Here is a 13,941-nt window from a genome sequence, read left to right on the forward strand (position 1 = left end):
CAAACAAACAGACAAACAAATAAGCAAATAAAATAATTGGTTTAGGTGAGCTCCAAGATGGCTTTCATCTGAATTTGCTTTCCAGTCATCTCTGTGCCAGAAATATGATAAGCAAAAAAAGGCCATTGATGGTCTGTTTCAGTGGTGGGTTGCAGAAATTTGCCGTGTTAGTTCTCTGTAAAACGGTTGGGTTGGTAATATAAAAACAAGCCAACAATGTATGGTTGTATGGATGTAGCTTTAAAAGGTATGCTATGTTCTGATTGGCTGTAGTATTGCAAGTTGCCATAAGAGGGAGCTAGAGATCATGTCTTATTTCTCTCTGTTGTTTGACTCTGAATTATTAGTAATCTCTATGTTATGTTCTGATATTCTGATGTATTTGTAAATTGGTAAGAAGATTATTGTACTTATAGAGAATTGACTGATTTGAACATGTATGTTTATTTGGACTGTAATGCCAAATACAGTGATACTTCATCTTACAAACCCCTCGTCATCCAAACTTTTCGAGATACAAACCTGGGGTTTAAGATTTTTTTGCCTCTTCTTCCAAACTATTTTCACCTTACAAACCCAAGCTGCCGCCACTGGGATGGCTCGCCTCTGGACTTCTGTTGCCAGTGAAGCACCCGTTTTTGCACTGCTGGGATTTCCCTGAGGCTCCCCTCCATGGGAAACACCACCTCTGGATTTCCATGTTTTTGCGATGCTGCAAGGGAATCCCGGCAGTGCAAAAATGGGCGCTTCGCTGGCAATGGAAGTCCGGAGGTGGGATTTCCCAGCGAGGGGAGCCTCAGCAAAATTGCAGCATCACAAAAACATGGAAGTCCAGAGGTGGGGTTTCGTGGACTTCCATGTTTTTGCAATGCTGCAATTTCGCTGAGGCTCCCCTCACTGGGAAACCCCACGTCCGGACTTCCATTGCCAGCGAAGCACCCATTTTTGTGCTGCTGGGATTCCCCTGCTGGGATTCCCCTGCAGCATCACAAAAACATGGAAGTCCGGAGGTGGGGTTTCCTATGGAGGGGAGCCTTGGGAATCCCAGCAGCGCAAAAACGGGCGCTTCGGCTGGTAAAAAGGGTGTGTTTTGGGCTTGCACACATTAATCGCTTTTCCATTGATTCCTATGGGAAACATTGTTTCGTCTTACAAACTTTTCACCTTAAAAACCTCGTCCTGGAACCAATTAAGTTCGTAAGACGAGGTATCACTGTAATGCACTTTAATGTATGGGTCATTCTTTGTCAAGTGGACCAGGTGAAATTGAAGCCTTATTTGGAAAGAAACCATCACAAAAACAACATATATGATAGAAAAAATTGTGTTCTTTCTAACAAAATAAAAATGAAGATGATTGAAGGTGAGGAAACAGAGAGTGATAGAAAAAAACGTGCTCCTTATTTTTTTAAAAAAAATATTTTTATTAATTTTCATAAAAGACGGACAAAACAAACATACATTTAACATATATATGGGCTACAATTGCCCCGCTCAAAATAGAAGTCTTTCTAATACAGAAAAGAAAAAACACTAAAATTTATAATGCAGTGAGTAGAAAAGGAAATTTTTTTCATATATTTAAACATTTCTTAAGAAAAATCAAATTACTGTATATACATATTACTTTATATTCAAATCATTTAACATTTTTTTTATTTAGCCATTCATAAATCTTTTCCCAGATTCTATAAAAATCAGATTCTTCTTGATTATTTAACCACCTCGTCATCATATCCATTTCAGCCTGTGAGGTGATTTCTTTTAACCACCTTTCTATTTTATTCCGATATAATTTAGCTTTTTGGCAAGTCCACCACTGATGATAATAAGAACCTATTTCTCGTTTGCATTTCCAGCAGTTTGGGGACATATTTGGAAACATCTTAGCAATTCTGTTGGGTGGTAGATGCCACCTATAATACATCTTAATCTGATTTTCCTTCAATGAAACTGATTTGGTTATTTTCCAATTATATGTCCAAACTTTTTCCCAGGCATCCAGATTAATTTCTTTAACTACATTTTTGCACCAACTTATCATGTTATCTTTTAAAATCTGATCTATAGTTTTATGGTTAATCATATATTTGTATGCTTTCCCTATTAATTTTCTCTGACTTTTGTTAACAAATTCCCTAAATATACTCTTCCTAATATACTCTTCCTAAAACTCTTCCTAAATATGAATTTTTTTTATCTCTGATACCTGGACTGGATCTGTACGTATTGCCACCAATCAATTATTATTCCCTCTTCTTGTAATTTTTGTCTAGATTTTAATTCCATTTGTTCATCTATTAATTCTTTGTATTTCGGTATCTTCCTTTCTTGAATTAAATTAGGGTGGCAAATTGCTTCTATTGGAGAAATCCAATCTGGAATTGTTAAAAAGTGGTCTTTCCTTATGTCCTTCCACACCTCTAATAAAGATTTTCTTATTGTATGTTTCTTAAAGTAGGAATGTGTTTTATCTTTGTCATACCAAATAAAGGCATGCCAGCCAAGCATGCTCTTTCCAGTGAAGATGATTGAAGGTGATGAAACAGAGCTCTCTGTTTTCTCACCTTCAATTATCTTCATTTTTATTTTAAAATCTTAAAAGGATCCCCAATTTTATTTTAAAATCTTAAAAGGGTCCCCCATTCAGCTCCCTTTCCTAAATTGACAGCATTGGCATGTACTGCTATAGCAATCTTCATCTAGCATTATGATGAAGGTGATGAAACAGAGCTCTTTGTTTTCTCACCTTCAATTATCTTCATTTTTATTTCATTAGAAAGAGCATGTTTTTCCCTATCATATATGTCATTTTTGTGATGGTTTCTTTTCAAATACGGCTGCAAAAATCAGTCAAGTGGACACCTGGTCAACTTGACAAAGAATGACATGTATCTGTTTGTGTGACTGGATAATTACTCATATCTATTGCATATCAACTGCACTCCCCCGTTTCTATGTGCATGTCCTTGATAACTCAAGGGCTGTCTGAACACACCTTAACAGCCCCTGCTTGCCATACCGGCAGCGATAGCCAGCCAGTCACACCCCTGAGCCAGTTCTCCGGTCGACGCTACTTGAAAGCAGCTTGCAAAGAACTCTCTGTTCATGTCCAGAGGTGCATGCGCTTGCACAGAGGGTCATTTGCACGACATGGCAAACACTTCCGAAGTGATGCAAACCGTTAGGGAATGTAAGTAGAACCCACCTGTTTCCTTTCCTGAGCTTAAAACAACCCACGGCCTTTTCTTTCCAGGGCTAGAGTTCAGATCACCTCTCTCAAGATAACTAGGGGGGTATTTGAATTAGAAATGATAGTCATGATTCTGTCTTCATGGTTGATTATAGGAATTGTAATTCTGAATCTATACTATATTGGGAATTCTGGCCTAAAATTCCAATTTAAATCTCTTTAGAGGTTGAAATCCTGGACATAAATTGTTTCAACTCCTGGTTTTTGAGCTAGAGATTATTATTATTATTATTATTATTATTATTTATTAGATTTGTATGCCGCCCCTCTCCGTAGACTTGGGGGGGCTCACAACAGGAATATAAAATGCAAATCCAATAATTTAAAAAAAATCTTAAAAGGGTCCCCAAATCAGCTCCCTTTCCTAAGTTGACAGCATTGGCATGTACTGTTATAGCAATCATCATCTAGCATTATTTAATCCTTGTATTTTCATTTTTTCTGGTATTTATAATTTTTATACATACTGTATATTTCTATTTTTATTACACTGTAAGTCGGGGGTGCCCAAACTTTGCAACATTAAGACCCCCATAAGTCTTAAAGTTGCCATGTTTGAAGACCTCTGTTGCAAGTGAGCAGAGTCACATCGGGCAGGGAGATTTATTTTTTATTTTTTTATTTTTATTTTATTAATAGAGTTGAAAGGGACCGTTAGGTCATCGAGTCCAACCCCCTGCCTGAGCAGGAAACCCTACAGCACCCCAGCCAAATGGAAGTCCAATCTCCTCTTGAAGGTGTCCAGAGTTGGGGAGTTCACCACCTCCCCTGGCAGGCAGTTCCATTGGTTGATCGCTCTGACCGTCAGGAAGTTCTTCCTTATTTCCAGGTTGAATCTCTCCTTGGTCAGCTTCCAACCATTGTTCCTCGTCCGGCCCTCTGGTGCCCTGGGGAATAAAGAGACCCCCTCCTCACCGTGGCAACCCCTCAGGTATCTGTAAACTGCTATCATGTCCCCTCTAGACCTTCTTTTTTCTAGGCTGTCCATGCCCAGTTCTCTCAATCTCTCTTCGTAAGTCTTGGTTTCGAGTCCCCTAATCATTTTGGTTGCTCTTTTTTGCACCTTCTCCAGAGTTTCGATGTCTTTTTTGTAGTGAGGTGACCAAAATTGGATGCAGTACTCCAGGTGGGGTCTGACCAGGGCATAGTAGAGTGGTATGGATGGCATATAAATTTAATTAAGAAAGTTAGCTTTTTGGAAAATATACACTGCTCAAAATAATAAAGGGAATACTTAAACAACAGAATATAACTCCCAAGTAAATCAAACTTCTGTGAAATCAAACTGTCCTCTTAGGAAGCAACACTGATTGACAATCAATTTCACATGCTGTTGTGCAAATGGAGAAGTTGTGTTATTTTAGTGTTCCCTTCATTTTTTTAAGCAGTATATACTGTATAACATTCAGCTTGTAGAAAGATAAGCACTGTTGTATATATTTGTGGAAATGGTAAGATTGTAGGTTTTTCCTGATTTTTCATTCATTTTGATTTGATATTTGCATATGGATATTTGGGTCATGTGGAAAACCCACAGGTTAAGAAACATATGCTGCTGCAGTGTACGCTGTGAAACAGGTCTTCTCATAATGGTAAAGGATGAAAGAGATAAATGCTGAAAGAACAGGAAATATGCAAAATTTGCCCTAGTGATTTCCCCCCCCCCAACAATTTTTATTGATTTTTTAAAAAATTTGTATCTTTCAACCTTTTATTTTTGCCCTAGTGATTTTAATTGCTTTTCCGTGCCTGTTCCCAAGCACAATACACCGCTCCATTCTATCTTAAGCAAGTGATTTTCAGCAGAGACTAAAAAGTTGTGACATTGGATCATCTCCACACATTTTAGGTATGCCAAGGAGATGCACTCGATCCCTGGGAATTCCATCTGTAAGGCGGGAAGTCCATCTGTTGTCTTTGAGGGGCACCATATGGTTGGACCATCCATGCAGGTGCCTTAAATGGATCTCTCCACTGCCCCCTTAGGCTGACATATTTCTTTTCTTGGGGGAATGACCATAAGGAACAATTTTGCGCATCCATTATTCATCATTTTACATGGTTCGAGCTTATCTTGTTAGCAAACTCAATTGCCCATCCAATCCTCTGTGACAAGGGATGTCCAAACTTAGCAACTTTAATGTTCAACCTGTGGACCTCAATTGGTTGGCTGAGAAATTCTGGGAGTTGAAGTCCACAAAACCTAAGGTTGAACACCCCTGATCTATACTATAGTAGAGATACTGTAGTATAGCAACAAGCTTCCCGTGTCACATTGCCGTCACGTGACTTTTGTGACATTTTTGCCATTTGTGGAGCTGAAGTGGGTTTGGCCTGCATGTGACGCATCCAGTTTGCAAGTCACAATATTTGACACCCTTGGCCTAGATCAGTGATGGCGAATCTATGGCACAGGTGCCACAGGTGTCATGCATAGCCATATCTGTCGGAACACGAGCCATTGCCCTAGCTCAGCTCCAACACGCATGTGTGCACAGGCTAGCTGATTTTCAGTTCGCATGAAGGCTCTGGGAGAGCATTTTTGGCTTCCTGGGGGCCTCTGGGGAGTTGTGGGAGGGCGTTTTTGCCTTCCACAGGCTCCAAGGAAGCATTTGGAACCTGGGGAAGGTGAAAAACGGGCCTACCGGGGCCACCAGATGTTGGGAAATGGGCTGTTTCTGGCCTCCAGAGGGCCTCCAGGGGGGCAGGGGATGCAATTTTTGCCTCCCCAGGCATTGAATTATGGGTGTGGGCACTCGTGAAGGTACAATAGTGTGTGTGTGCACATGCTTTTGACACCCAAGGGAAAAAAGGTTCACCATCACTACCCTAGACTATATGAGCAGAGTTTCTTGTGCAATTCTAAAACTCACCTCTAGTTTTTCATTAGTACTAGGGTCATTCTCAAGTGGCAGCAATCATGGATTTATTTTGCAAAAACTGGAGAGGGTATTTATCCTTCAGACTCAGCTCCATAAAGTTCAATTGTAATAATTCATTAGCCAAAGCACGTATTATAATTCTTACTTTCTTCAGTACTGATTGTAATCTAATCATCTGGTGGCACTTTTGTTATTTTCCACTTCAATTCCATTTTCTTGATGTGCCTGAAAGCAGGAGAATGTGTTCGTGTGAAGGTGTGCACACACTTGTGTGTTTTTATCATTGACAAATGTTACATGAACATTTGTAATGTATGATCATGAGGACATTTGCCAGTTTTCCAACTAACCTTATTTTATTTAATAACAATAATCCTAGAACCCAAAGAAATAGTTTCAGAGGAACTGTGTTGTTTTATCATCCAAACTTTTATTTACGGAGAGGGCGGCATACAAATCCAATCAATCAATCAATCAATCAATCAATCAATCAATATTTAAAACAATTCCATATCTCTTTCCTTGCATTTTAAAAAAGGAAGCCGTTCATGGTAAAGTTCAAGCAGTCAATGGACTAGTTTTTAACATCAGAAACCAGGATGTAGCTTTCAGTGTACAATAGCATGCTTGCTCTATTAGGTTTTTCTTGATTTTTTACATGGCAGTTGTAAAATAGATTGGTTAGGTGACCACTGGAGGAGGGGTGCAACCATTAAGTAGCCCCAAAGTAGGTCTAGTCATAATTTTGGGCGATTGCTAAATGACTGTTGATAAGTTGAGGACTACTTATACTTAAGTAGATAAAATCTACTTATCTCTACAACAGCCCTACAACGTAGACTGGACCGAGAATGAGCACCTGATCTAAAATCATCCAGGAAGCTTCTATGATTTAGTGAGGACTAGATCCTGCATTTCCCTGCTGTTGACCCTGTATCTTGACCACTACCATACACTGACTCCTCTACCTTCTAGCCTAGAAAATATTTCCATCGGTCTAGTAGGCAGAGTTCGGAATACGTTTAACTAGAGCCAGACTGAGTGGAATCAAGTGATCAACCCTTGTAAAAAAAAGTCAGTTGTCTTTGTTTAAGTGTTAATCAAAGGCTGTGCTTTCCTATATCTTCTCCATGTTACCTGGATATAAAGAGATAAAGCGGGTAGGGAAGAAAGGAGTGTCTGACCCAGTGGTTCTCAACCTTTCTAATGCTGTGACCTCTTTTTTTTTGTTTTAAATATTTTATTTTTAAATGCACAATATAAAAACTAAAACCAAAAACAGATATAAACACATTCAAAGAAAGAGGAAAAAAAGAAAAGAAAATACATAACAGAAGAAAAACAAAAAGATTTTAGAATTACCAAAATAAAATAAAATAACAATTGGAGAAATATTTGCTCTCTCCTTCCTTCCTTATTTTGTTTTATAAATTTACAATATAATAATATTCAAACTTGCGGATTACCATATTTATATTTTCACGCTTTCCTAAAATAGTTACATTTCTTAACATCAAACAAATGTTTTTTCCTATCATTATTCATTTTAAAATTATAGCAAAAACATATCATAACAAAAAAAACAGCTTTAAAGGGATAAAACAGTGATATCAAAAGAATAACAGAACTAACAAACAATTCTAGTCTGTAAATATGGCATGACTCAGTTAAGGAAAAAAGGTCTTAATTTCAATTTTGGTAAAATTCCTTTTGACGATGTAGGAAATAGCTAATTGTTCTCAATTCATTTAGTTTTTTGTAGCCAATTATGCCATTTGTCCCAAATTTTGTAGAAGACTGTATCTTCTCTGTCTTTAATCCTCATTGTTAACCTATTCATTTCAGCTGATTCCATTATTTTATTTATAATATGTACATTTGTGGATATGTGGTCTTTTTTCCAATTTGGGGCGTAGCATATTTTAGCGGCAGTAATCAATTGTATAATAAGGTATTTATCCTCTTTTTAAATGTTTTTTAATGTGACCTGTTAATACTGTTCCTCATGTTGTGGTGATTCCCAACCATAAGTCTAGCACCAATTCTCCCAAAAGAGCTTTAAGCTGATTGGTAGGAATGTCAGAGGGACACCCCCACCGTAAATGCCTGATGGGTCGGATTGTAGAAATATGTTCCAAGGCACCAGAATAGAAGATTTAGTTCTATTTGTCTTTTCCCATGGTCTTAGGTGATCCTTGTGAAATGGTCATTCAAACCCCAAAGGGGTCCTGTCCCCCCAGGTTGAGAACCACTGGTCTAACCAGAACAGGGCTTAAGATAACAAAAAAGGCAAATGCTGTAGATTCCGTAACAGAGCAAGGTTCCTACTGGTTCTAACCGGTTCTTTAGAACCGTTAGTAAACTGATGATGATGTCACGGAGCCTGTTCTGTCGGTGCTGGTCCGTGGATGCGCACATCTGCGCAGCACAACTCGCAATGCACACACACCCATGTGCGGGAGGAAGCGACCCTGTCCTGTAGAGTTCTTATAGACCGCTATGAATTGGTTTAATTTGAAAAGAGCGTAAGGGAAAAAACCCCAGCCACAATTAGAAGGTCATTTGCCCTGCGGTGGAAAATCAGTGGAAACCAGAGCAACGGAGATCTGTGCGATTATGGGGCTCAGCTTAACCTACCTGTGTTAAACGGAAGGACCTTGGATCTGCCGATCTCCATTGTCCTCGTCCTCCCACATGCCCCATTTTAAAGCTTAGCGCTAGCACAAGCATTGCCGTGGAAGATTTATACCGGAGGAACACGGTGCAAGCAAAACAAGGCCTCTGGAGTATTATTTCCCACCCACTCCCATCCCTGCCAGGGCCGGAGTCTCTCTGCTGGCTGGCAGATGGATGCCTCAATTACATCTTCGCCCCACTTGGACAGCTGTCGGAGGAGATTAAATACGGCTCTCATCGTGAACTTGTTTCCACTCGCTTCTTTTGATTTGTCTGTTTAATTTTTGCTTTTAAAATATTAAGTAGTGCTGAGTAACCTCACTTCAGCTCCATTTAGAAGGGGATTATTACAAGCCTGCCATGTGAGCCTTGGGGAGGGGGGGGGGAAATTGCCTCCCACCTTGTTAGTTTGATGCATGCATCCTGACGGTACGGTGCCTGGCCACCTTTGCATAATATCTCTAGCTTTTGCCCTGGAGGGAACCCACAATTGAGCCCAATTGAGTTGCATTCAGCATAATTTATTTAAAATAATCTTCTCTGCCAGCCAGACTTTTATCAGGCAGCAGATGTAGGGAGAAGGCTGAATACATGTATGAACAATAGCAGAAAAATCTTTTTTACATCCTGAGCTGAACTTTGGGGGGAAATAATCCTCAATTTCATAATGCAGATGAATATCCACCAGGAGGAATAGCTTGTTCCTTTAAAGCAGGTGTGCCTGACCTTGGCAACTTAAAGACCTCTAAACTTCAATTCCTCAGATTTCCCCAGCCTGCCGCAAGTCTTAAAGTTGCCAAGGCCGGACTCTCTTGCTTTAAACGCTGCCAATATAATTTATAACACTCATTGGCACCTTGCATCATAATCACTAATCTCGAATCTGTGACTGTGGGGGCTCGTGGCACTGTCGCCGTGAGGTTTTGTGGGACGAGGTTTCAGCAAGCTTGGTTTTAGAATGTGCATTTCACTTTATGCTTCCGTGTGGTTCCCCTTGGCGGATCCAACCCCTCATTCTCACGATACGTTCCTTCTGGCTTCTTTGCAGTCCTCCAAATGCGAATGCAGCATCGGAGGTCCCAAGAACAGCTCTCCGAACGACACTTAATTCCAGGTGAGTCTCGTAAAAAGCCAAGAGAATCAGATGGCAAACAAGATGCAGGAGGAGAGGAGTGGATGCCCGGGAAAAAGTTGGCACCAACATCAGAATATTAATTAGGGAAAGCTGCACTCTTTGAATTACTCTACACTGTATGTAGCCATCGACTGGCCAGCTAGTGACTATTCAAAGTTATGAGCAGCCTACCTGGGGGCTACTTAGGTACCAGTGTTCGAAGTTACAGCAGCCAAGCCCACCTTCCTAGATGAAATGATTGGATTTTAGGCACTTGGCTGCCAGCCTGCATTTACAATCATTTGCAATCTTCAACAATCATGTGATCGTGTTTTGCTGAAAACTGTAATTACTTCCAATTTGGGGCAAAACTTCACCCATAGTTAAAGTGACCAGATTTTAAGACTGAGAAAGAAGGACACCATTGGGGGTGGGAGGTGGGGGGTGAGGTAAAAAAAGTTTAGCCAAAAAAAATTAGCAATTTTTTTTCTCTCTCTTTCTCTCTTTCTTTCTCTCTCCCTCCCTTCCTCTCTCTTTTCTCTCTCTTTCGCTCTCTCTTCCTTCTTCCTTGTCTCTTTCTTTCTCTCTCCCTCCTTCCCTCCCTCTTGCTCCCTTTCTCTCTTCCTTCCTCTCTTTCTCTCTTTCTCTCTCCCTCTTTCTTTCTCTCTCTGTCTCTTGCTTTCTTTCTCTCTCTTTCTTTCTCTCTCTCTTTCTCTCTTCCCCCTCTTACTCTCTTTCTATTTCTTACTCTCTTTCTCTATTTTTCTCCCTCTCTCTTTCTCTTTCCCTCTCTCTCTTTCTCTCCCTCTCTGTCTCTTGCTCTCTGTCTGTCTCTTTCTATCTCTCTTGCTTGCTTTCTCTCTCACTCTCTTACTCTCTCACCTCAGCCATGCTTCCCTTTCCTTTTCCTCCCCTTTGCTGTCCGTGATAGCGAACCTTCCTGCCTGGGCGACTCAGCCACACTGACGAATTTGGCCAATGGCTGGGGCCCCAGGAAGGTGTCGAGCTGGGTGTAAAAGTGGAAGAGAAGGAAAAGGGAAACCGAGCAAATAAAGAAATAAAGAAAAATAAAAGGAGGGCGAGAAAGGTGGGAAGGGGCGACCGCTGTGGGAGGCTGAGTGCCCGAAGGGCAAAAAGTTGCGAGGCCGGGTGAAGGCGGCCACAGATGATGAGGTGGGGCTTGCTGGCGAGTGGAGCTGAGCTAGGGACAGAATGGGTTGTACGAGTCCAACGCTTCGGCCATGCCGCCTGATGCACAGGTCCAGCAGTTTCCACCCGGCGGTTTCTTTCAAAAAATTGGGACTTTTTAAAAATGCCCTGGGACGTGGGACAAATTGCAAAAAAGCAGGACTGTCCCGCGGAAAGCTGGACATCTGGTCACCTTACCCATAGTGAACCATTGGTTGGCTTAAGGATCATGGTATTTGCTTAGCAACTGCCACTAAATAGAATAGAATAGAATTTTATTGGCCAAGTGTGATTGGACACACAAGGAATTTGTCTTGGTGCATATGCTGTCAGTGTACATAAAAGAAAAAGATACACTTGTCAAGAATCACGTCGATCACATGATCTATCTGTTTTCACAACCATCATGAGTTACAGCCATAATAGCAATCAATAACACCCCTGTTTGAATTCCTTGATTTCGGAGAGACACCCAGACTTCAGTTAACCAAATTAGGAGAATGCTTAGTCAATGCAAGCTTTGAAAAATTATAATTCAACATTTGCTTTGATTTCTGCAATGGAATCACCAAAGTGTATCTCTCCTACCAAAATCCATAACAACAGCTTGATCCAAAATGGCTAACAGCATAATGCTAAATAGATGGAAGGGTCTCCTTTCTGCCATGCATAATTAGGAAGTTTGTTTGTTTTTACCAATGATATTTTAAAAGAGAATCCTCCAAACAATTATTTCTGTGCCAGATAGTAGATTTTGTAGTCAAATGGAATAAAATACAAAGCCTAAATAATATAACAAGTTCAAACAATTTCATAGTTGAAAATGCAAAAAGTGGTTTGGCTGAAAACATGTCGAAAGACTCAGCTAAAGGGTGTGTCCAGGTCTCTCCATTTTCTAGAAGGATTGGGGTATCCTATATGCTCCTAAACTAGGGGGAAGCGTAGTGATGGATGGCAGAATGCTTTATCTAGGGCTCATCTGATTTCCCCCTTTTTTTACCCCTGTAGGGCTCAGCAAATCCCTCCCAACTTTTTCGCAGCCTACTGGGACACAAGGGCAGACCATGGTGAGTATAAATGGGATTTGAGAATTTTAGCAGCATGAAACAATCACAGGGGCTGTCCAAGCATGCTATTGGGACAGTCCATTTTCAAGAGTTGGGCCACCTGTCAATAAGAATGGCAGCTAAGTAGAGATCATCCATCATCCATAAATGCTATCTTGCCTCAATAGGTTTTTCAAGCTGTGTCCCTTTCCCACCAATGTAGTGAACTGGATAAGACAGGCAGACAGAAACTGATATATATACTGAATTAAATGGTCATTGGCCCCTCTTGTTAAGTATACTTCCCACTTTTCCAATAGAACAGTTCCCAAATGCAATGAATATGCATTCACAATTCCCACTTAACATGGAACAAGCTGAAGCCTTCCACGGAAAGATTATTGTCTTGTAGTAACACTACTCTGAATTGCTATTGTAAATCAACAGTGCATTTACAAAGATAAGGATGGAGGGAGGTGGTGTATGGTATCTATGGGTTCTATAGAATCGGTAGCAAAAATAAGGATTGGCCCTCTGAACAAGCAGTAATAGTAGCCTGGCCACGCCCTGAACAAGCAGTAATAATAGCCTGGCCACGCCCTGAACAAGCAGTAATAGTAGCCTGGCCACGCCCAAGCTACTTCTTTCGGTGGCACCATAGGCGCCGCCATCTTGTTTTTCGTTCCTGCATCTGCTGTGCTTTTCTATATCTTCCCCATGTTCCCTAGACATAAAGAGATAAATGGGGTGGGGAAGGAAGGAGGATCTAACCAAAACAGGGCTTAAGTTAAGGCAGGAGTCCCGGAACTTGGCAACTTTAAAACTTGGGGACTTAAATTCTGAGAGCTGAAGTCCACAAGTCTTAAAGTTGCCAGGTTTTGAAGACCTCTGGTTTAAGGGAACAACAAGGCAAATGCTGTAGATCCAGTAGAGCTTTCATGAATTGATTTAATTTGAAAAGAATAGAAGCAAAAGACAGCCACAATTAGAAGGTCGTTTGCCCTGCGGCGGAGAATCAGTGGAAACCAGAGAAACGAAGATCTGTGCGATTATGGGGCTCAGCTTAACCTACCTGTGTTAAATGGAAGGACCTTGGATCTGCAAATGTCCATTGACCTCATCCTCCCACGTGCCATATTTTAAGGCTTAGCACTGGCAGAAGCATTGCCATGGAAGATTTATACCAGAGGAACACGGTGCAAACAAAGCAAGGCCTCTGGAGTATTATTTCCCATCCACTTCCATCTCTGCCAGGGTCATCTCTCTTTGTTTTAGCATTGCTCATGCGCAAAGCATGTGCAAAGCCTGCCACTAAGCGAACCGGTAGCGAGGAAAACCAGAACCCAATCCTGCGGTGATATTAGAATAGAATAGAATAGAATAGAATAGAATTCTTTATTGGCCAAGTGTAATTGGACACACAAGGAATTTGTCTCGGTGCATACACTCTCAGTGTACATTAAAAAAAGATACATTTGTCAAGAACACATAATGATTGTTATAGGGGTCAAATAAGAAATGGAGAAACAATATTAATAAAAATCTTAGGATACAAGCAACAAGTTGCAGTCATACAGTGCTAAGTGGGAAGAAATGGGTGATAGGAACAATAAAAAAACTAGTAGAAATTACAACTGAACACCAAGGGTAATCTAAATCTCCTTCTTTTAAAAACATTGAGTGACATCACCCAGATTTAAAATCCTACACAGAATCCCATCAATTCTACTTCTGATAGCTATAGAAATAAATTAGACCCCTTGAGATGTCTGATGGAGCAGC

The 13,941-nt window shown here is 40.6% G+C and overlaps 1 protein-coding gene across 1 annotated transcript in view; it reads left to right on the plus strand.

Moving 5' to 3' along the window:
• MAMSTR (MEF2 activating motif and SAP domain containing transcriptional regulator) overlaps positions 1–13,941 on the plus strand; it is a 72,094-nt gene that overhangs the window by 14,321 nt on the left and 43,832 nt on the right. Inside the window, exons 3-4 of the mRNA XM_070767231.1 lie at positions 9,860–9,925; positions 12,122–12,180. Coding sequence (XP_070623332.1) covers positions 9,860–9,925; positions 12,122–12,180 — 125 coding nt within the window. The remainder of the gene's footprint in view (positions 1–9,859; positions 9,926–12,121; positions 12,181–13,941) is intronic.

Source organism: Erythrolamprus reginae, chromosome Z (assembly GCF_031021105.1).
Source record: "Erythrolamprus reginae isolate rEryReg1 chromosome Z, rEryReg1.hap1, whole genome shotgun sequence".
Lineage (NCBI taxonomy): Eukaryota > Metazoa > Chordata > Lepidosauria > Squamata > Dipsadidae > Erythrolamprus > Erythrolamprus reginae.